General features: G+C 51.0%; 1 protein-coding gene across 1 annotated transcript in view; it reads right to left on the bottom strand.

Annotated features, from left to right (window-relative positions):
- Positions 1 to 889: 889 nt before the first annotated feature.
- Positions 890 to 21,956, bottom strand: part of aatkb (apoptosis-associated tyrosine kinase b) — a 207,236-nt gene continuing 186,169 nt past the window's right edge. The window contains 5 exon segments of the mRNA XM_078401383.1: positions 890 to 2,043; positions 5,446 to 5,676; positions 9,921 to 10,083; positions 15,892 to 17,480; positions 17,483 to 19,278. Coding sequence (XP_078257509.1) covers positions 2,015 to 2,043; positions 5,446 to 5,676; positions 9,921 to 10,083; positions 15,892 to 17,480; positions 17,483 to 19,278 — 3,808 coding nt within the window. The 3' untranslated portion in view covers positions 890 to 2,014.

The following is a 21,956-nucleotide window of genomic DNA, read 5'->3' on the forward strand; positions in this document are numbered from 1 at the left end:
GCCAGGGGAAGATCCTACCCAATGGTTCATCTCCTATCTCCTGTGACCGTCCTTGTGACCGGACAATCCTCCCTCACCACTGCACCAAGAAGTCAGCCTCTGGAGTGAAGCTGAGAAGTTACAGCAAGGTGAGAGGCTGCACTTCAAGAGATGATATCATTTCTATTTGGTCAGAATTTGGTTTGTTGCAAAGGCTCTACAAGAGCGTTGAGTTGGCTGTAGTGTTAGCTTTAGTGTTACATTAATCTTGGCCATTCCCCAAGTATTACAGAGGCATAGCACGGAAACAGGCCCTTCGGCCCAACTCGTCTATACCGACCAAGATGCCCCAACTAAACTCGTCCCTTTCGCTTGCGTTCATATTCCCAGTGTTCGGAGACTGTGTTGCATCCAGATTCACATCTGGAGTCATGAAAACCGATGTTGGTTTACAAAAAAAGCCACAAAGTGCTGGAGTAACGCAGCAGGTCAGGGAGCATCTCTGGAGAAAATGAATAGGCGACGTTTGAGGCCGAGACCCCCACGTTCTCCAGAGATGCTGCCTGACTCGCTGTTACTCCGGTACTTTGTGTCTTTAGATGTAAACCTGGATCTCTGGCTCCGGGTCCCACAACACTTGATCTGTTTGTTAATTTGAGCTCCTGATCGGTACATTTATCATTTGTGCTGGAAGTCAGCTCTGGTATTTTTGTGTTTTGAGGGTCATAATCTATTGTATTATCCATGCTGTGTCTATAAACTTAAAATAAACTAGGACTTCTGTCCCTGTATTCCCCTGTTTGGTGGGTCAGGGGAAGGATAGGAGATTGTGGAAGGGCAGAGTGGTCACAGGATGCAAGGCAGTCTCTCCATGAGAACTGAGAAGTCAGGAAGGAAAGGAAAGCAAATGTAAGATATCATAAAAAGTTTATTAGTATGGTAATTAAGCCACATGCTGGTAGCTAGATGGAAATAAAACATTGACTAGCAGTAATGACCCGTTTTGATCAGTTAACAGAATACTAAGAGTTGTAACACTTAAAAAGATAGCCCCCCTTACTGATGTCATGCAACTGGTTAATCTTTTGTTATGGACTAGATGTTGCATCCATTGGGGCAGAAAGTGCTTGGCTGCATCTTTCCAGAGGTTATACTGAGACACTGAAGCCGTACAGAAAGCAACTAACACCACTCAGAGCTGCACAATATTTTACATCTCTTTGGCAACATTTACAATATATTCATCAGTAGTTTGACTGGTTTTACAAAAATAGTATAGAGGCTGCAGTTTAACTGGCTTCCTACACTATTCAATATGAAACGCAGAGAGGCGCAACACTAAATACTGTCGGTGGAACACTGTGAGGCATGGTTGATGTGAGCAGTAAATGGTTAATAAATAGCGGAATCCAAGCACATCTTGCTGTGGGCCTCGGCAGTCGGAGACGAGAAGCAGGTGGTGTTATTTGCAACATGTGGTTCGATATAAATGGAGGCCAAACTGTCTGCAGTGTCTGTTTTTCTGGAAACCTTCACTGATGCGCCACTCTTTTAAATATCAGGTCCCTTCCCTGGGGCAGGCGTGTTGCTGGCGGCTTGGGTGGTCTCCTCCAGTTCCAACATGCCCCCTTTCTTCCGACGTGACCCGACCCACTTGTCTCGGGGGGGGGGGGGGGGGGGGGGTAGGAAGGGAGAGGAAGGGGTGGGCGCCAGCAGAAATTCGGGATCAGGTTGACCTGCCGTGACGACATATTGGAGTTGAGGACGTCCCGACTGAACGGGACCAGAGGATCCAAACTGGAGAGGAGAAGGACAGAGGAACAGCTGGGGGGGGGGTCGCCCACCAGCGTCCGAAACATTGCGTCCGTACGCGCTAGCAGCCAAAACTGGCGATCAAGTTGTCCCATCGATTCCAGGGCGGGTCATCGAGTGAAGCATCTGATTGCAATTCCTTTTCCGGTCACCGGTTAGGTCTTGTCCATTTTGATATTCGTTCCCCAAAAATAAAACCGAGTTCCATCCGTGGACTCACAAGTCATTCCCTTTCACCACGTTCAGAGCTGCCTGTGAGGAATGAGGGAGAAGAGGGATTAGCATCACTGTTATAAGAAGACAACTGCAGACGCTGGTACAAATCGAAGGTATTTATTTCACAAAATGCTGGAGTAACTCAGCAGGTCAGGCAGCATCTCGGGAGAGAAGGAATGGGTGACGTTTCGGGTCGAGACCCTTCTTCAGACTGAAGAAGTCATCCAGTCCAAATGGACTGTTATCCAGTCCAAATGGAGTTTTGAGATGCTTTCTGATGTGTGGCCACTGACGTAGCAACTGGGTTTATGCACCGCAAGAACCGTTCACTGTCAGTTTAGTTTATTGTCACGTGCACCGAGGCACAGTGACAAGCTTTTTGTTGCGTGCTAACCAGTCAGTGGAAAGACAATACATGATTACAATCGGTCCATTTACAAGATAAGGGAATAACGTTTAGTGCAAGGTAAAGCCAGCAAAGTCCGGTCAAGGATAGTCCGAGGGTCATCAAAGAGGTGGATAGTAGTTCAGGACTGCTCACGCAAACAGCTCTGTGTCAATGATCAGGCAATCTGGTTCAGGATGTAATGAATGAATGAATGAAGTTTATTGGCCAAGTATGTTCACATACAAGGAATGTGCCTTGGTGCTCCGCTCAAAGAACTGCAGATGCTGGTTTATACCAAAGATAGACTCAACTCAACTGACCCGACCCCACCCCACCCAAAATGTCACCCATCCTTTTTCTCCAGAGATGCTGCCCGACCCGCTGAGTTACTCCAGCATTTTGTGTCTATTCTGGTTCAGGAGTTGGGACACTATGAGAAATTATATTCTGCACTCCACTATCTCCCTCCTCGCTCTATCCTTTGTACATAGAACATTGTACATACGTGGGTGGTGCAGCGGTAGAGTTGCTGCCTCACAGCGCCAGACACCCGGGTTCATTCCTGACTACGGGTGCTGTCTGTATGGAGTTTATACATTCTCCCTGCGACCACGTGGGTTTTCTCCGGGTGCTTCGGTTTCCACCCACATTCCAAAGACGTGCACATTTGTAGGTTAATTGGCTTTGATGAAATTGTCCCTAGTGTGTAGGATGGAACTGGTTTACTGGACTAGCCTGAACTAGATGGACCAAAGGGCCTGTTTCCATGTTGTATCCCTAAACTAAACTAAACATTACAGCCCATCAGCAGGTTAATCGACCCACAATATGAATACTTGTGTTTGGCTTCATTATATTCATGTATAGTATAATATGGGGACAGACGAGACTGCAGATGGTGGACTCTTGAGTAAAGCACAAAATGCTGAGGTAACTCAGCAGGTCAGGCAGCATCTGAGGAGGGATTGGATAGGTGGCGTTTTGCATTGGGACTCTTCTTCAGACAGTCTGATCCTGAAATGCCACCTATCCAGGTTCTCCAGCTACACCCTCTCGTCTTTGACATTTCCACTTTGAGAAAAAAGGTTCTGACTGTCTACCCAATCTATGCCTCTCATAGGTTTATATACTTCTATTAGGTGTCCCCTCAGGCACCAACACTCTGGAGAAAACAAGCCAAGTCTGTCCAACCTCCTCCCCTCACAGCTAAACTACCCTCCAACCCAGGCACCGTTCCCGCTTCTTTCCATTGCTGTTGAATGGAGATTTGTGGTCACATTGCTGTGCAGCAACCAAGACAAGTGATTGTAACAACCAGGACGTGGGCCAGTGGCCACGAGGGCAGGCTGAGGTGTAGGTGAGTGTCCTGGTTCACGATTGCTAAGCATCTTGCCACAGGAAGCTCAGGGACGAACTCAAACAACGGCACCTTGCACTCACAAAGCGACTTTAAGGTTGTCAAAAACTTTAGATGCCTCTCACGAGAGTCTTGTGGAGCGAAGAATGAATGCTTAGATGAGGTTAGATGATCAGGATCTTTGAGCAAGATTGTGAGTGGATTGTTTTAAAGGTGGAGAGGCTTAGGGAGGGGATTCTAGGATTGAAGGCGTTAGCAGCTAAAGACAGGTAACCAGCAATGGAGATCTTAATTTCTATCACTGGTGTAAGAACACACACACACACACACATATGCACACGCACGCACACACACACACACATATGCACACGCACACATATGCACACGCACTCAAGCATACACACCCACGTGAATATGCACACACATACATACATGCATGCACATGCACACATCTGCATATGCACACATACACACATGTGCATACACACACATGTATGCACACACTAGTACATGCACACACATGTATGCACTCACAGCCACACACGCACCCACATGCATACACACAAATAGATACAAAAAAGTGTACACACACCTGTATACAATCACATACACAATTGTATACACATATACACACACACGTGTACATACGCATACACACACACATGTATACATACACACACATATACACACACACGATTATATACACATATACACACACATGCGTATACATACACATATACACACCCACACACCTATACATACACATATACGCGCACACACACACACACGTATACACACACACACACATACTCCTAAGAGGATTTGTATGAGCGTGCATTTACCACAGACTGTATCGTGAGGGCATCCCTAAGTATTTATTGCAGCAATTTAATTACTTACTGGAGTGAGGTGATGGTTGGAAAGAAATAGTGATGTGGAATTAAACTCTCGTGTGTGGGAAGGAACTACACAGATGCCAGCTTAAACCGAAGATAGACACAAAACCTTGGAGTAACTCAGCGGGTCAGGCAACATCTCTGGAGAGAAGGAATGGGTGATGTTTCTGGTCGAGACCCTTCTTCAGACTGAGAGTCAGGAGGGGTGTAGACAGTGATGTAGACGGTGTTATTAACACAGAGCATATATAAGATACGCAAAAAAAGTAAGGATGACACGGGCGGCACGGTAGCGCAGCGGTAGAGTTGCTGCTTTACAGCGAATGCAGCGCCGGAGACTCAGGTTCGATCCTGACTACGGGTGCTGCACTGTAAGGAGTTTGTACGTTCTCCCCGTGACCTGCGTGGGTTTTCTCCGAGATCTTCGGTTTCCTCCCACACTCCAAAGACGTACAGGTATGTAGGTTAATTGGCTGGGTAAATGTAAAAATTGTCCCTAGTGGGTGTAGGATAGTGTTAATGTACGGGGATCGCTGGGCGGCACGGACTTGGAGGGCCGAAAAGGCCTGTTTCCGGCTGTATATATATGATATGATATATGATATGATGACGGAAACAGGCCACTGTTAGCTGTGGGCTAGGTGAAAACGAATGTCAGACAATGAGACTCAACAAGACGACTTTGAAACTGGTACTCAACCCGTCCTTTGGTGTGTCTTTGGGCGAGCATTGAAGAGCATTGTTAAAGTCTCCCAGGGGTGGGGGTGGGAGCTGGGCGGTGAGGGAGGGCAGCTTACCTCCTGCTAGGCCGACGTCTGAATCTGACACGTGCGTGATGGAGAACCTGGAGAGGGTGGCGGGAGAGACGGTGAATCGGGAGAAGCGCGATGTCTGATGCGCCTGGCCTTGCCCGGGCCCCGGCGAGACGTCGGCGGAGGCAGGGACCGCGGCCAACACGGACCCGTCCGTCACCAAGGACGACTTGGCCGACACCAGAGGGAAGTCATGGTCCCATTCGAAGCCGCCGCCTGGCAGAGAGGAAGGTGAGAGGGGCAGATATATCAGTCTTCAAAGCTCCTCACCACCATCCGAAAACACTGACCCCATCTCTCCACTCTCGGCCGACACTTTCACCCCCAAAATAATGACTGCATTAAACCATTTCCCCATTTGGGAGTGATTGTCACGAGTAACTCAGTGGGTCAGGCAGCATCTCTGGAGAGAAGGAATGGGTGACGTTTCGGGTCGAGACCCTTTTTGTGTCTGTCTTCGGTTTAAACCAGCATCTGCAGTTCCTTCTGACACATTTAGTACAGTGTAGTTTGGTTTAGATTAGTTTAGATCAGTTTAGTTTAGTCTGGTTTAGTTTAGTCTAATTTAGTTCAGTTTATTGTCACGTGTACCGAGGTAAAGGGAAAAGCTTTTGTTGCTTGCTAACCGGTCAGCGGAAAGGCAACACATGATTACAATCGAGCCATTTATAGTTTAGTTTAGTTTAGTTTAGAGATGCAGCGTAGATGCAGGCCCTTTGGCCCATCGAGTCCGCGCCAACCTGCCATCGCCCGCTCACACTAGTTCTATCCTACACACTGCGGAAAATTTACACAGGCCAACTAACCTACAAACCTGCACGTATTTGGGATGTGGGAGGAAACTGGAGCACCTGGCGAAAACCCACACAGTCACAGGGAGAATGTAATAGAGTCATAAAGTCGGTCGGCACGGACACACACTCGACAGCCCAACTTGACCATGCCAATGAATGATCGGAGTCTGTGATTTTTCTTTTTAGATAAAGGGATCAGGGGGTATGGAGAGAAGGCAGGTACAGGTTACTGAGCTGGATGATCAGCCATGGTCATATTGAATGGCGGTGCAGGCTCGAAGGGCCGAATGGCCTACTCCTGCACCTATTTTCTATGTTTCTATGTTTCTATTCTCTTTAGAGATTCAGCACGGAAATTCACCCTTTGGCCCACCGGAGTCCATGCTGACTTGTTCACACTGCTTCTATGTTATCCCATTTTCTCATACACAGGCCGATTCACCTATAAACCCACACGTCTTTGGGATGTGGGTAGAAACTGCAGCAGCCGGAGAAAACCCACGTGGTCGCAGGGAGAACATGCAAACTCCACATGGACAGCACCTGAGGTCAGGATCGAACCCGGGTCGCTGGCGCTATGAAGCATCATGCAAACCAATCCCCCTTCCATCGATTCCATCCATCCACACTTCACATTGCCCCGGCAAGGCCAGCAACATAATCAAGGACCAGTCTCACCCTGGTCTCGAGGGAGTGAGACTGGTCCTTGATTATGTTGCTGGCCTTGCTCCAGGTGCTGCAGGTACAGAAGTTTGAAGATTCACACCTCCAGTTTCAGGGAGAGTTTCTTCCCGGCTGTTATCAGGCAACTGAACCATCCTACCACAACCAGAGAGCGGTCCTGACCTCCCATCTACCTCATTGGAGACCTTTGAACTATCTCTAATTGGACTTTATCTGTTACTAACTAGACAATAGACAATAGAAAATAGGTGCAGGAGAAGGCCATTCGGCCCTTCGAGCCAGCACCGCCATTCAATGTGATCATGGCTGATCATTCTCAATCAGTACCCCGTTCCTGCCTACTCCCCATACCCCCTGACTCCGCTATCCTTAAGAGCTCTATCTAGCTCTCTCTTGAATGTATTCAGAGAATTGGCCTCCACTGCCCTCTGAGGCAGAGAATTCCACAGATTCACAACTCTCTGACTAAAAACATTTTTCCTCATCTCTGTTCTAAACGGCCTACTCCTTATTCTTAAACTGTGGCCCCTGCTTCTGGACTCCCCCAACATTGGGAACATGTTTCCTGCCTCTAACTTGTTCAACCCCTTAATAATTTTATACGTTTCGATAAGATCCCCTCTCATCCTTCTAAATTCCAGTGTATACAAACCTAGTCGCTCCAGTCTTTCAACATATGACAGTCCCGCCATTCCGGGAATTAACCTTGTAAACCTACGCTGCACGCCCTCAATAGCAAGAATATCCTTCCTCAAATTTGGAGACCAAAACTGCACACAGTACTCCAGGTGCGGTCTCACTAGGGCCCTGTACAACTGCAGAAGGACCTCTTTGCTCCTATACTCAACTCCTCTTGTTATGAAGGCCAACATTCCATTGGCTTTCTTCACTGCCTGCTGTACCTGCATGCTTCCTTTCAGTGACTGATGCACCAGGACACCCAGATCACGTTGTACGTCCCCTTTTCCTAACTTGACACCATTCAGATAATAATCTGCTTTCCTATTCTTACCACCAAAGTGGATAACCTCACACTTATCTACATTAAACTGCATCTGCCATGCATCCGCCCACTCACACAACCAGTCCAAGTCACCTGTTGTAAATGTTGTACCCTTTATCCTGCAACTGTTACACTGTGGACAACGTGATTGTTTTCACGTTTTGACAAGATAGCATGCAAACACAAGCTTTTCACTCCACCTTACTACACACGGCAATAATAAACTGAACTAAACTCAGGAGCGATAATTTCAGCAAGTGGTATACAGGCAACAGCCCAACAGAGGGCAGCCAAGGGAGGATTATGGCCTGAAATGGCCGGGGAAATGTTTGAAAGAGGCTGAAAAAGCAAGAATGGTTTGTCTGCCGGACTTCATGGGACCAATTTATGGAAACTTGCAAAGTACTCGAGGAATTTAACATATCTCACCAAACCCATTCAAAAAAACGATGAGAGAATTTGGCTAGGAGGCTAGTTTGGAGAAGCTCGTGTTGTTCTCCTTGAAGGAGATAATATTAAGGAGATGAACGATACTATGGATGAGCAGGAAGGAACTGCAGATGCCGGTTTAAACCGAAGATAGACACAAAAAGCTGGAGTATCTCAGCGGGACGGGCAGCATCTCTGGAGAGAAGGAATGGTTGACGTTTCTGAAGAAGGGTCTCGACCCGAAACGTCACCCATTCCTTTTCTCCAGAGATGAGAATTTCTGTCCCGCTGAGTTACTCCAGCTTTTTAGACAATGGACAATAGACAATATGTGCAGGAAGAGGCCATTCGGCCCTTCGAGCCAGCACTGCCATTCAATGTGATCATGGCTGATCATTCTCAATCAGTACCCCGTTCCTGCCTTCTCCCCGTACCCCCTGTGTCTATCTTTGATACTTTGGATAGGCGATGTTTTGAGTCGGAGCCCTTCTTTAGTCTGAAGAAGAGTCCCGACTTGAAATGTTGCCTATCCATGTTCTCAAAAGAACACGTTGAGTTACTTCAGTACTTGATGTCTTTTTTGGTCTTTGGGATATGGATCATGCACAGGCAGGGGACATTAGTTTATCTTGACATCATGTTCGGCACCAATGCCGCTGTATTGTTCTATGTTAAGGTGGCTTTAGACTTTAGAGACACAGTGCAGAAACAGGCCCTTCGGCCCAACGAATCCACGCCGACCTGCGATCACCCGTACACCAGTTCCACTCTACGCATTTGGCACAGTTTACAATTTTACCGAATCCAATTAACCTACAGACCCGCACGTCTTTGGAATGTGGGAGGAAACCGGCACGCAACAAAGGCTTTTCACTGTACCTCAGTACACGTGACAGTAATAAACAAACCTAAACTCTTCCCTTCCCATCCTCAAATGCGACATTGTATATGCCCAATACTGTAAGCAGCACAGTGGCGTGGTGGTAGAGCTGCAGCCTCACAGCGCCAGAGACCCAGGTTCGATCCTGACCCCGGGTACTGTCTGTGTGGAAATTACACGTTCTCCCCGTGGCCGCGTGGGTTTTCCCCGGGTGCTCCGGTTTCCTCCCACATCCCAAAGACGTGCGGATTTGTAGGTTAATTGGCTTCTGTAAATTGCCCCTGGTGTGTCGGGAGTGGATGCGAAAGGAGGATAACATGGACCATAAGACATAGGAGCAGAATGAGGCTATTTGGCCCATCAAGTCTACTCTGCCATTTGATCGTGGCTGATAGAACTAATGTGAATGGATGATCAATGGTCGGCATGGACTTAGTGGGCCGAAGGGCCTGTTTCCGTGCTGTATCTTTCAATCAATCGATCAATGACTGACTACCCTGAAACACTACCGTAAATTCATATGTTATAGGAGCAGAATTAGGCCATTCAGCCCATCAAGCCCACTCCGCCATTCAATTATGGCTGATCAATCTGTCCCTCTCAACCCCATTCTCCCCATTACCCTGACACCCGTACTAATCAAGTGAGCGGCTCATGAAATTCACATTACTTTCTTCGGCGTCGTTTCTGTGTGCAGGATTACTGGAGGCCTTCTGCCTCTCCGACTCCACACAGATGTTGCTGCTCTTGTCCTGCATATGGTCAGGTGGGTGCGGTCGGGCTGGGTCAACATCTGGAATGTTCTGCTCGCTCAGTTCCACCGTCGGACTCTCCTGGAACAAAACACAGACATTTAAATGCGTTTCAACAACTTCTGCATTGGTGTAGCGCCGTTCTTCACAACTTCATTATAGTCACGGGAGCAGAATTGGGCCATTCGGCCCATCTAGTCTAGATTTTTTAGATTTAGAGATACAGCGCGGAAACAGGCCCTTCGGCCCACCGAGTCCGCGCCGCCCAGCGATCCCCGCACATTAATAATAATAATAATAATGCATTTTATTTATATAGCGCTTTTCATATACTCAAAGACGCTTTACAGAGATTTAGAGAACATAGGGAAATGAATAAATAGATAAATAAGTAAATATGTAAACGAACAGAGAAAGGAGACAGAAGGTGAGGTGGCCTTCAGTGGTTGAAGGCAGTACTGAACAGGTGAGACTTCAGCGATGTTTTGAATGTGGTGAGTATGGAGGAGTCTCTAACGGTTTGGGGTAGTGAGTTCCATAGGGTGGGAGCAGCGATGGAGAAAGCCCTGTCATTAACACTATCCTACTCCGCCATTCAATCGTGGCTGTTCTATCTTTCCCTCCCAACCCCATTCTCCTGCCTTCTCCCCCGCATAACCTCTGACACCTGTACCTTATGTCCCTCCTGCCACGCCCGGAGGTGTTTCAGGGCCAATAGAGGCCCACCACTGTTGGACTGGAGACATGGGGCTGTCAACCTACGCCAGCGTACGGGAGTGGACGTCAACCAATGGTCACGTCACCAGAGACGTCACCATTGCTCTCCGTCACGTGGATGGGATCCATTTTCACATCGTGCCACGCTTAACATCTCGTTCACCGTCTGCGGCTCATACTGCCACAGTATCAGCCGAGATATTTGCCCTCAAGACTCCAGGGTTGACCAGGGTGAACGAGCGATCAATGGTTGGCGTGGACACATTGGGCCGAAGGGTATGTTTCCACGCTGAATCTTACTTAAGTCTACTTTGGCTTAGTTTATTATTGTCATGTGTACAGCGAAAAACGTTTTTGTTGCGTGCTGTCCAGTCGAGCAGGAGACTAGACATGGTTATGATCAAGCCGTCCACAGTGTACAGATGCAGGGAAAAGGGTGTATTGTTCAGTGCAAGGTCAAATCCATTGCAGATCAGTTGGGCTGAAGGGTTCTGTATCGGTACTGCTCCTCAAGTTTGGTTGCCTTATTGAGGCCAATTTCCAAATAAGAAAATACGCATCGTACTTTAGGGTGGCACAGTAGTGCAGTGGTAGAGTTACTGCCTTACAGCACCAGAGACCCGGGTTCCATCCTGACTATGGGTGCCCTCTGCGTGGAGTTTGTACCTTCTCCCTGTGACCGCGCCGGTTTTCTCCGGGTGCTCCGGTTTCCTCCCACATTCCAAAGACGTACAGGTAGTAGGAATAAACAGGTCCTTTTCAGAATGGCAGGCAGTGACTAGTGGGGTACCGCAAGGCTCAGTGCTGGGACCCCAGCTATTTACAATATATATTAATGATTTGGACGAGGGAATTGAATGCAACATCTCCAAGTTTGCAGATGACACGAAGCTGGGGGGCAGTGTTAGCTGTGAGGAGGATGCTAGGAGGCTGCAACGTGACTTGGATAGGTTAGGTGAGTGGGCAAATGCATGGCTGATGCAGTATAATGTGGATAAATGTGAGGTTATCCACTTTGGTGGCAAGAACAGGAAATCAGACTATTACCTGAATGGTGGCCGATTAGGAGAAGGGGAGATGCAACGAGACCTGGGTGTCGTGGTGCACCAGTCATTGAAAGTAGGCATGCAGGTGCAGCAGGCAGTGAAGAAAGCGAATGGTATGTTGGCATTCATAGCGAGGGGATTTGAGTATAGGAGCAGGGAGGTTCTGCTGCAGTTGTACAGGGCATTGGTGAGACCACACCTGGAGTATTGCGTACAGTTTTGGTCTCCTAATCTGAGGAAAGACATTCTTGCCATAGAGGGAGTACAGAGAAGGTTCACCAGATTGATTCCTGGGATGGCAGGACTTTCATATGAAGAAAGACTGGATAGACTCGGCTTGTACTCGCTGGAATTTAGAAGATTGTGGGGGGATCTTATAGAAACTTACAAAATTCTTAAGGGGTTGGACAGGCTAGATGCAGGAAGATTGTTCCCGATGTTGGGGAAGTCCAGAACAAGGGGTCACAGTTTAAGGATAAGGGGGAAGTCTTTTAGGACCGAGATGAGAACGTTTTTTTTCACACAGAGAGTGGTGAATCTGTGGAATTCTCTGCCACAGAAGGTAGTTGAGGCCAGTTCAATGGCTATATTTAAGAGGGAGTTAGATGTGGCCCTTGTGGCTAAAGAGATCAGGGGTATGGAGAGAAGGCAGGTACGGGATACTGAGTTGGATGATCAGCCATGATCATATTGAATGGCGGTGCAGGCTCGAAGGGCCGAATGGCCTACTCCTGCACCTATTTTCTATGTTTCTATGTTTCTAGGTTTGTTGGTTTGTAGGTTAATTGGTTTCTCTAGTGTGTAGGACTAGTGCTAGCGTACAGCACCGAAGGGCCTGTTTCCACCGTGTGGGCCGAAGGGCCTGTTTCCACCGTGTATCTTTAAACTAAACTAAACTAAACTAAATTAAACCACTGCAGGCATATTAGATTATTCAGACTGCAGTAACCATTAACGTTGCGTGCATTCAATAAATATCAATCCAGAACACGTTAAAAGGTTTAGCCAAAGTAATGCACTTAAACACTTAGAGCATCATGAATCCTTTTATGAATTAAATCGTGGAACACATTTGTAGATGTTATGAATAGACAATTATAAATTATTAATGCTGTCTAACAATTGTGCCATTTGTTGAACGCTCGAAACCGTCACTGCTAACTGGCGATTCCAACGAGTTACAGGATACTGTATGATGAATTCAGTGTCTAAGTCAAGTACAATAAGTTCATAAGTGACAGGGACAGAATTAGGCCATTCGGCCCATCAAGTCTACTCCACCATTCCATCATGGCTGATCTATCTCCACCTCCTAACCCCATTCTCCTGCCTTCTCCCCATAACCCCTGACACCTGTTCTAATCAAGAATCTATCTATCTCTGCCGTAAAAATATCCATTGACTTGGCCTCCACAGCCGTCTGTGGCAATGAGTTCCACAGATTCACCACCCTCTGACTAAAGACATTCCTCCTCATCTCCTTCCTAAAGATACGTCCTTTTATTCTGAGGCTGTGCCCTCTGGTCCTAGACTCTCCCACCAGTGGAAACATCCTCTCCACATCCACTCTATCCGGGGCTTTCACTATTCACTTTTATTACAAATTTACAGTTTATAAAATACTGCAATAATCAAAATCGCTATTGATGCAGTTTGCAAACATCGTCCATCAGTTTATGACATCGCCGGCTGGATCTACGACACATTCAAGCCTTTGAGGAAAGCCATAAATTTCCTCATTGTTAAAAATCGCCTTAAATTAGACAGCAAAATATGAAGATAAGATATGAAGAAAACTATTGATTTAGTCCAAACTGATCTGCGATACCATTAACCCTTTGCTCGAGTCATGGTAAAATGTTAAATGGTGCTTTGTGCCTGGAGGTTTGAGCTGGTATTTTAAGGGGGCTTGTCCTGGGAACGCCAGAACTAACTGTTGAGCCTTCCTGAGCTGTCGTGGGCCTGACGCAACAAAACGCCAGCAAAACACCACATCCCCTCTGGAACGCCCTCCTCCCACAATCCTCTGTTGACATGCCCACCTACGCAACCTTCAAGACCTCCACCCGGGCCCACAGACGGCTGGACCAGACCCACTCTGGGCAACTTCCAGTGTAGTCCCTGGTGGACTCTTCGGAGGTGATGACTACAAGATACAAGATACATGAAAGAAGGTGCCCACGATAACCCCAGCGATAAACTTGCATCCACACAATCAGTTTTTGTTTCAATGTGCTTGCTAACATGAAGGTTGCTGTTTATTGCATATGGAGTTCATTATTGTCAATAGACAATAGATAATAGGTGCAGGAGGAGGCCATTCGGCCCTTCGAGCCAGCACCGCCATTCAATGTGATCATGGCTGATCATTTTCAATCAGTACCCCATTCCTGCCTTCTCCCCATACCCCCTGACTCCGCTATCCTTAAGAACTCTATCTAGCTCTCTCTTGAATGCATTCAGAGAATTGGCCTCCACTGCCTTCTGAGGCAGAGAATTCCACAGATTCACAACTCTCTGACTGAAAAAGTTTTTCCTCATCTCAGTTCTAAATGGCCTACCCCTTATTCTTAAACTGTGGCCCCTTGTTCTGGACTCCCCCAACATTGGGAACATGTTTCCTGCCTCTAACGTGTCCAACCCCTTAATAATCTTACACGTTTCGATAAGATCTCCTCTCATCCTTCTAAATTCCAGTGTATACAACAAGCCTAGTCGCTCCAGTCTTTCAACAAATGACAGTCCCGCCATTCCGGGAATTAACCTAGTGAACCTACGCTGCACGCCCTCAATAGCAAGAATATCCTTCCTCAAATTTGGAGACCAAAACTGCACACAGTACTCCAGGTGCGGTCTCACTAGGGCCCTGTACAACTGCACACAGTACTCCAGGTGGGGTCTCACTAGGGCCCTGTACAACTGCACACAGTACTCCAGGTGGGGTCTCACTAGGGCCCTGTACAACTGCACACAGTACTCCAGGTGGGGTCTCACTAGGGCCCTGTACAACTGCACACAGTACTCCAGGTGTGGTCTCACTAGGGCCCTGTACAACTGCACACAGTACTCCAGGTGTGGTCTCACTAGGGCCCTGTACAACTGCACACAGTACTCCAGGTATGGTCTCACACCGGTCTCACAAGTGTGTCCTCAGCATAAGTCGGTATAAATAGTTTAGATAGTACTTGAGCTTGGTTTTCTTGGTTGAGCGCGTGTCATGGTGTTATAGCACGAGTACTTTGTGTTTTAATTGTAATCTAACATCTAGCCCAGCTCGTGAACAGAGTGGCTGACAGCGAGGGAAAGTCCATGTGACAGCTTGGAAAGGCAGCTTACCAGGAGAGAGTAGACCCCTGGAGATGTTACGGGTTAGTAGTCCCTCATTGTAGCAGTGGTGTGTAGATTGTAAACAGTTAATAGTAATTTTAGTCATAGTTTTCTTTTAGTTTAGTTTCGTTTAGTTTAGAGATACAGCGCGGAAACAGGCCCTTCGGCCCACCGTGTCCGTACCTACCAGCGATCCCCGCACATTAACACTACCCCAGACACACACAAGGGACAATTTTACATTTTGTACCAAGCCAATTAACCTACAAACCTGTACGTCGTTAGAGTGTGGAGAGGAAACCGGAGCACCCGGAGAAAACCCACGCAGGTCACGGGGAGAACGTGCAAACTCCGTACAGACAGCGGCGGTAGTCAGGATTGTAAGGCAGTGGCTCAGCCGCCAGACTGCTTTAGTCCAACTGATCTGCGATACCATTAACCCTTTACGCAAGTCAAGGTTCCTGCCTTCTCCCCCATACCCCCCTGACTCCGCTATCCTTAAGAGCTCTATCTAGCTCTCTCTTGAATGCATTCAGAGAATTGGCCCCCGCTGCCTTCTGAGGCAGAGAATTCCACTCTCTGACTGAAAAGGTTTTTCCTCATCTCAGTTCTAAATGGCCTTTACCCCTTATTCTTAAACTGTGGCCCCTTGTTCTGGACTCCCCCCCCCCCCCCACCAAACATTGGGAAGATGTTTCCTGCCTCTAACGTGTGTGTAGAGTGGTGCGAGTGTGCGGGGGGGGGGGGGGTTCGCTGGTCCGGGTGGGCTTGTATCTCTAAACCAACAAACACGCCCTACCTGGTCAAAGAGGTAGACAGTCACGTCGTCGTAGAAGGAGACCGCCTTTTTCTTCCTCTCCAGGTCATCGCAGAAGGTGTCGCACAGCAGGTTGGGCAGTTTGAGCAGGCTGCGGAGGTTCCTGCCGTCGTCCTTGTCCGTCACCACGATGGGGACGGCGGGCGCCTCCTCCTCGCTGTCCTCCTGGATGCTGTAGATGCGCAGCTCCTCGTCAGAGTCGTCGCTCTCCTCCTCCTCCTCCTCCTCCTCCTCCCCTTCCTCCTCCTCCTCCTCCTCCTCCTCCTCCTCGTCCTCGCCCATGAAGGGGGGATCCTTGGCCAGGGCGAGGGGCGGCAGCTCTAGGGTCAGCTGGACCAGCTGCATCTTGGGCACGATGCATCTCTCCAGCCTCTCCTCCACGTTCAGGGAGTAGGGCTGGAACTTCCTCGGCCCGGCCTCTGGTTGCCAGAAGCCCACCCTCTGGTTGCCCGGCTCCTCCAGGATCAACTCGGTGCCGTCGAAGATGCAGCCGGACGAGACCTTGTGGTGGTGGCCCCCTGTCTTGGCCAGAGTCGCCGGCATGTCCGAGCCGAAGGTCCCCCGCACCAGGCCGCCCGAGCTGAAGCCCACCCTCTCACCATCAAACATCTGCCTGCAAGCAAAGTAGTCCACCTTGTCCACCAGGGACTCCACTGCCTTGGGCCGGTGGTCTGGGGCCTTGGGCCAGTGGTCTGGGGCCTTGGGCCGGTGGTCTGGGGCCTTGGGCCGGTGGTCTGGGGCCTCGTGGTCCTGGGGCTGGGCGTGGATCTCCTCGATGTCCGTGGACACCAGGGCAAGGGCGAGGCTGTGGGTGGAGTTGCAACGAGGCTGGGTCTCCCAGGTCTCAGAGGTGGATCTCAGGTGGGTCTGGCCAAGCTGTGGTGGGGGGTGGTCGCCCGTCTCCACCACCATGTCCACTCCTCCTCCTCCGACGACCACCCCCGTCTGCTGGGCGTCGCCTCTCTCCAATCCTGGGGCCTGGCAGTGCTCTGGCTCGGCGTCGTAGTCGGAGAAGTAAGCCGAGTCCCGGCAGGGGGGGGTCTCGTCCTCCAGCAAGGTGTCGGGGTCCGGGTGGTCCTTCCCCTCCTCCTCCTCCTCCTCCTTCTGCTCCACCGGCTCCTTCAACACGAACTCTGGCGACTCGAAGTTCTCGGTGTCGTAGCCGCTGTCGGCGGCCCCGCGGGGCTGGAGGGACGGGCAGTGCGAGGTCGGGCTGAAGGTGTCGCAGGAGCTGCCGGTGGACGGGATGTCCAGGGACTCCAGCGAGTCGGGGGTCCCCACTGCCTTGCGTAGCCCCCGGGGAGGGGGGCCGGCCGCCGACTCTGTGAAGATGCCAGACGTGGTGTCCTCGTCCTCCTCCTCCTCCCCCTCCTTCTCCCGGTCTTCCCCGGCCGGGCTGGAGCCGGGCAGCAGGGTCTGGACCAGGGGTTTGGCCGGGGGTCCAGTCGTGCCCAGGTCAGTCACTGCCATCTCCACCCCTCGCTGGCCCGGGTCGCCCACGGGTGGCTGGATGATGTCAATGTCCCAGGGCAATGGGTCCTCGCCCGGGTCCTCGCCCCCCGCCCCCCCCACTCCCCCACCACCAGCCCCGACAGGGGGTCCACAAATACCTCGTCTCTTGAAACGTGAGTCTGGGCGGGAGGGGGGTCCCATCTCCACTCCAGGCACGGGTTCACGGGAGACCCTCTGTGAGCCGGGGGGCTGGAGAGGGGGTCGCCACACCCCACTGTCAGGGGGTCGCTGCACCCTACTGTCAGGGGGTCGCTGCACCCCACTGTCAGGGGGTCGCTGCACCCCACTGTCAGGGGGTGCCTCCCTTCCCCGCACCCCGCTTCCCAGCCACACCCCTCGTTCTCCTCCCCCGCTGGACTGCAGCCCTTACAGGCTGGTGGTTGCAGAGGCGGGGGGAGGGGGAGGGGGAGGGGGGCCGGGGGCCCCGGCATGCACAGGCCGACATCGGATAAGTCCGCTTGGATTTGCCCACCCAAACACCCGGCGTCTTGCCCGCCCCTCTGCGCCAACCCCGCGCCCAAGGGTGCCCGTGGTGCCAGCTCACTGCCTGGGAGATCCAGGACCCCCGCCTCACTGCCCAGGGGCTCCATGATCCCCGCCTCACTGCCCAGCAAGTCCATGTCCCTCGTCTCACTGCCCAGGAGGTCCATATCCCCCATCTTACTGCCCAGGAGGTCTACACCCCCCACCTCGTTGCCCAGGGGCTCCACGACCCCCGCCTCGGACACTCCCGCCCGTCGGTGGGGGAAGTGGTGGTGCCAGCTTGGGTGGTGGCTGGAGAGAGGGTCGGCCTTGCCCAGGGTGGGCTCAATGTTGCCCAGGGTGGGCTCAGGCTCGGGCTCAGGCTCGGGGTGGCCCACCCCCTCGTCTCCTGCCGCCTGGTACCCATTGGCCATCCCAGTTTCGTCCAACTCGTCGTAGGAAGCTGCGAAGGTCGAGCCCCTGGGGGGGTCCCTGAAGGGGGAGGTGAGGGCCGGTGGGCACGACACCCCCAGAGGGTCCAGCTCCATGCCCGTCCCCTCTGCCGGGTGCCCCCCTCCCCTCCAGCCGTCGTGGGGCAGCAGGGACTGGCGGGCATCGTCGCCCGGGTACAAGTCCATGGAGTAGGTCTCCCTCTCCCTCTCCCTCTCCCACTCCCCTTGGCCCTGGCCCAACAGAGGCTCCATGGTCAGGGAGATGGTGGGGCTGGTGTCCTCGTTGTCCAAGGTGTCCCTGGCCTGGAAGCTTCGCCAGGGCTGGTAGTCGGGGCTGGAGCTACACATGGTGTAGTCCAGCTCTATGTTACAGTCGCTGGGCTCCTCGATGCGGATGTAGTACTCGCCAGTGACAGACGGACTGTGAGCGCTGATGACCGGCACCACGCCGGGGGGCTCCAGGCTCTGCGGCAGGCTGCACTGTTGCTTGGACTCGTAGAAGGAGTTAGAGCAGATGGGCGAGACGCTGAGGCTCAGCCTGCCCGAGGCGCTGCTGGGGAAGTAGATCTCCTGGTACTGGGAGCCCACTGAGATCTCCTGCACCAGTCCCACCACCGGCGACGGCTGGAAGCCCTCGGAGGGCTTGCGGTCCCACTTGTACTCGAAGTTGAGCCCCTGGCTGGTCTCGGTAACCGTCAGCACATCGTCCACCTCGGCCTGGAAGCCGTCCTGCCCGAACTGCTCGAGCAGGGGGTAGGAGGAGAGCTGGGTGGCGTGGCCACAGCTGGAGCCTCCGCCGGGCTTCATCGCGTTCCATCGTTTCTCAAACTCCTCCTCCACCTCGCTGGACGCCTTGGCGCACAGGTAGCTGAGGAGAAGGTGGACCTCGTCCGCTGTCGGCCTCTGCTCCGGCTGCAGCCAGCAAAACTGCATGACCTCGTACCTGCAACCATACACCCAGACGGTCACCAAAACAAAAACGACACAAAATGTCAGAGTATGCAGTTGTACAGGGCCCTAGTGAGACCGCACCTGGAGTACTGTGTGCAGTTGTACAGGGCCCTAGTGAGACCGCACCTGGAGTACTGTGTGCAGTTGTACAGGGCCCTAGTGAGACCGCACCTGGAGTACTGTGTGCAGTTGTACAGGGCCCTAGTGAGACCCCACCTGGAGTACTGTGTGCAGTTGTACAGGGCCCTAGTGAGACCCCACCTGGAGTACTGTGTGCAGTTGTACAGGGCCCTAGTGAGACCCCACCTGGAGTACTGTGTGCAGTTGTACAGGGCCCTAGTGAGACCCCACCTGGAGTACTGTGTGCGGTTGTACAGGGCCCTAGTGAGACCCCACCTGGAGTACTGTGTGCAGTTGTACAGGGCCCTAGTGAGACCCCACCTGGAGTACTGTGTGCAGTTGTACAGGGCCCTAGTGAGACCCCACCTGGAGTACTGTGTGCAGTTGTACAGGGCCCTAGTGAGACCCCACCTGGAGTACTGTGTGCAGTTGTACAGGGCCCTAGTGAGACCCCACCTGGAGTACTGTGTGCAGTTGTACAGGGCCCTAGTGAGACCCCACCTGGAGTACTGTGTGCAGTTGTACAGGGCCCTAGTGAGACCGCACCTAGAGTACTGTGTGCAGTTGTACAGGGCCCTAGTGAGACCCCACCTGGAGTACTGCGTGCAGTTGTACAGGGCCCTAGTGAGACCCCACCTGGAGTACTGTGTGCAGTTGTACAGGGCCCTAGTGAGACCGCACCTGGAGTACTGTGTGCAGTTTTGGTCTCCAAATTTGAGGAAGGATATTCTTGCTATTGAGGGCGTGCAGCTAGGTTCACTAGGTTAATTCCCGGAATGGCGGGACTGTCATATGTTGAAAGACTGGAGCGACTAGGCTTGTATACACTGGAATTTAGAAGGATGAGAGGAGATCTTATCGAAACGTGTAAGATTATTAAGGGGTTGGACACGTTAGAGGCAGGAAACATGTTCCCAATGTTGGGGGAGTCCAGAACAAGGGGCCACATTTTAAGAATAAGGGGTAGGCCATTTTGAACTGAGATGACCTACAAAGCCTTCCATAACCTGGCCCCATCCTACCTGACTGACCTCCTCCACAGGCACACTCCCACCTGCACCCTCCGCTCTGCCGCTGCTAACCTCCTGTCCCCCCCCATCCGGACCAAACTCAGATCCTGGGGGGACAGGGCTTTCTCCATCGCTGCTCCCACCCTCTGGAACTCACAAACCATCAGAGACTCCTCCTCACTCACCACATTCAAAACATCACTGAAGTCTCACCTGTTCAGCACTGCCTTCAACCACTGACCGTCATCTCACCTTCTGTCTCCTTTTTCTGTTCGTTTACTTATTTATCTATTTATTCACTTCTCTATGTTCTAGTAATCCCTGTAAAGCGTCTTTGAGTGTTTGAAAAGCGCTATATAAATGTAATGCATTATTAATGCATTATAATGAGGAAAAACTTTTTCAGTCAGAGAGTTGTGAATCTGTGGAATTCTCTGCCTCAGAAGGCAGTGGAGGCCAATTCTCTGAATGCATTCTAGAGAGAGCTAGATAGAGCTCTTAAGGATAGCGGAGTCAGGGGGTATGGGGAGAAGGCAGGAACGGGGTACTGATTGAGAATGATCAGCCATGATCACATTGAATGGCGGTGCTGGCTCGAAGGGCCGAATGGCCTCCTCCTGCACCTATTGTCTATTGTATCACAGCCTAGTATCTCATAGAGTGAAAACTTGCCAACTTGCCCACGCCGGCCAACATGTCCCAGCTACATTAGTCCCACCTGCCTGCGTTAGTTCCATTTCCTTCCAAACTTGTCCCATCCATGTACCTGTCCAACTGTTTCTTAAACGTTGGGATAGTCCCAGCCTCAACTACCTCCTCTGGCAGTTTGTTCCATACACCCACCACGCTCTGTGTGAAAAAGTTACCCCTCGGATTCCGATTGAATCTTTTCCCCTTCACATTGAACCTATGTCCTCTGGGCCTCGATTCCCCTACTCTGGACAAGAGATTCTGTGCGTCTACCCCATTTATTCCTCTCATGATTTTGTACACCTCTATAAGATCACCCCTTATCCTCCTGCGCTCCAGGATATAGAGTTCCAGCCTACTCAACCTCTCCCTATAGCTCACACCCTCTAGTCCTGGCAACATCCTCGTAAATCTTCTCTGAACCCTTTCAAGCTTGACAATATCTTTCCTATATCATGGTGCCCAAAACTGAACACAATACTCTGAATGCGGTCTCACCAATGTCTTATACAACTGCAACATGACCTCCCAACTTCTATACTCAATACTCTGACTGATGAAGGCCAAAGAGCCAAAAGCCTTTTTGACCACCTTATCTACCTGCGACTCGGCCTTCAAGGAACCATGCACCTGCACTCCTAGATCCCTCTGCTCTACAACACTCCCCAGAGGCCTACCATTTACTGTGTCGGTCCTGCCCTTGTTCGACATCCCAAAATGCAACACCTCACACTTCTCTGTATTAAATTCCATCAACCATTCCTCCGCCCACCTGGCCAATCGATCCAGATCCTGCTGCAATCGTCAACAACCATCTTCACTATCTGCAAAACCACTAACTTTTGTATCA

The sequence above is a fragment of the Rhinoraja longicauda genome, chromosome 6 (genome assembly GCF_053455715.1).
Source record: "Rhinoraja longicauda isolate Sanriku21f chromosome 6, sRhiLon1.1, whole genome shotgun sequence".
Taxonomy (NCBI): domain Eukaryota; kingdom Metazoa; phylum Chordata; class Chondrichthyes; order Rajiformes; family Arhynchobatidae; genus Rhinoraja; species Rhinoraja longicauda.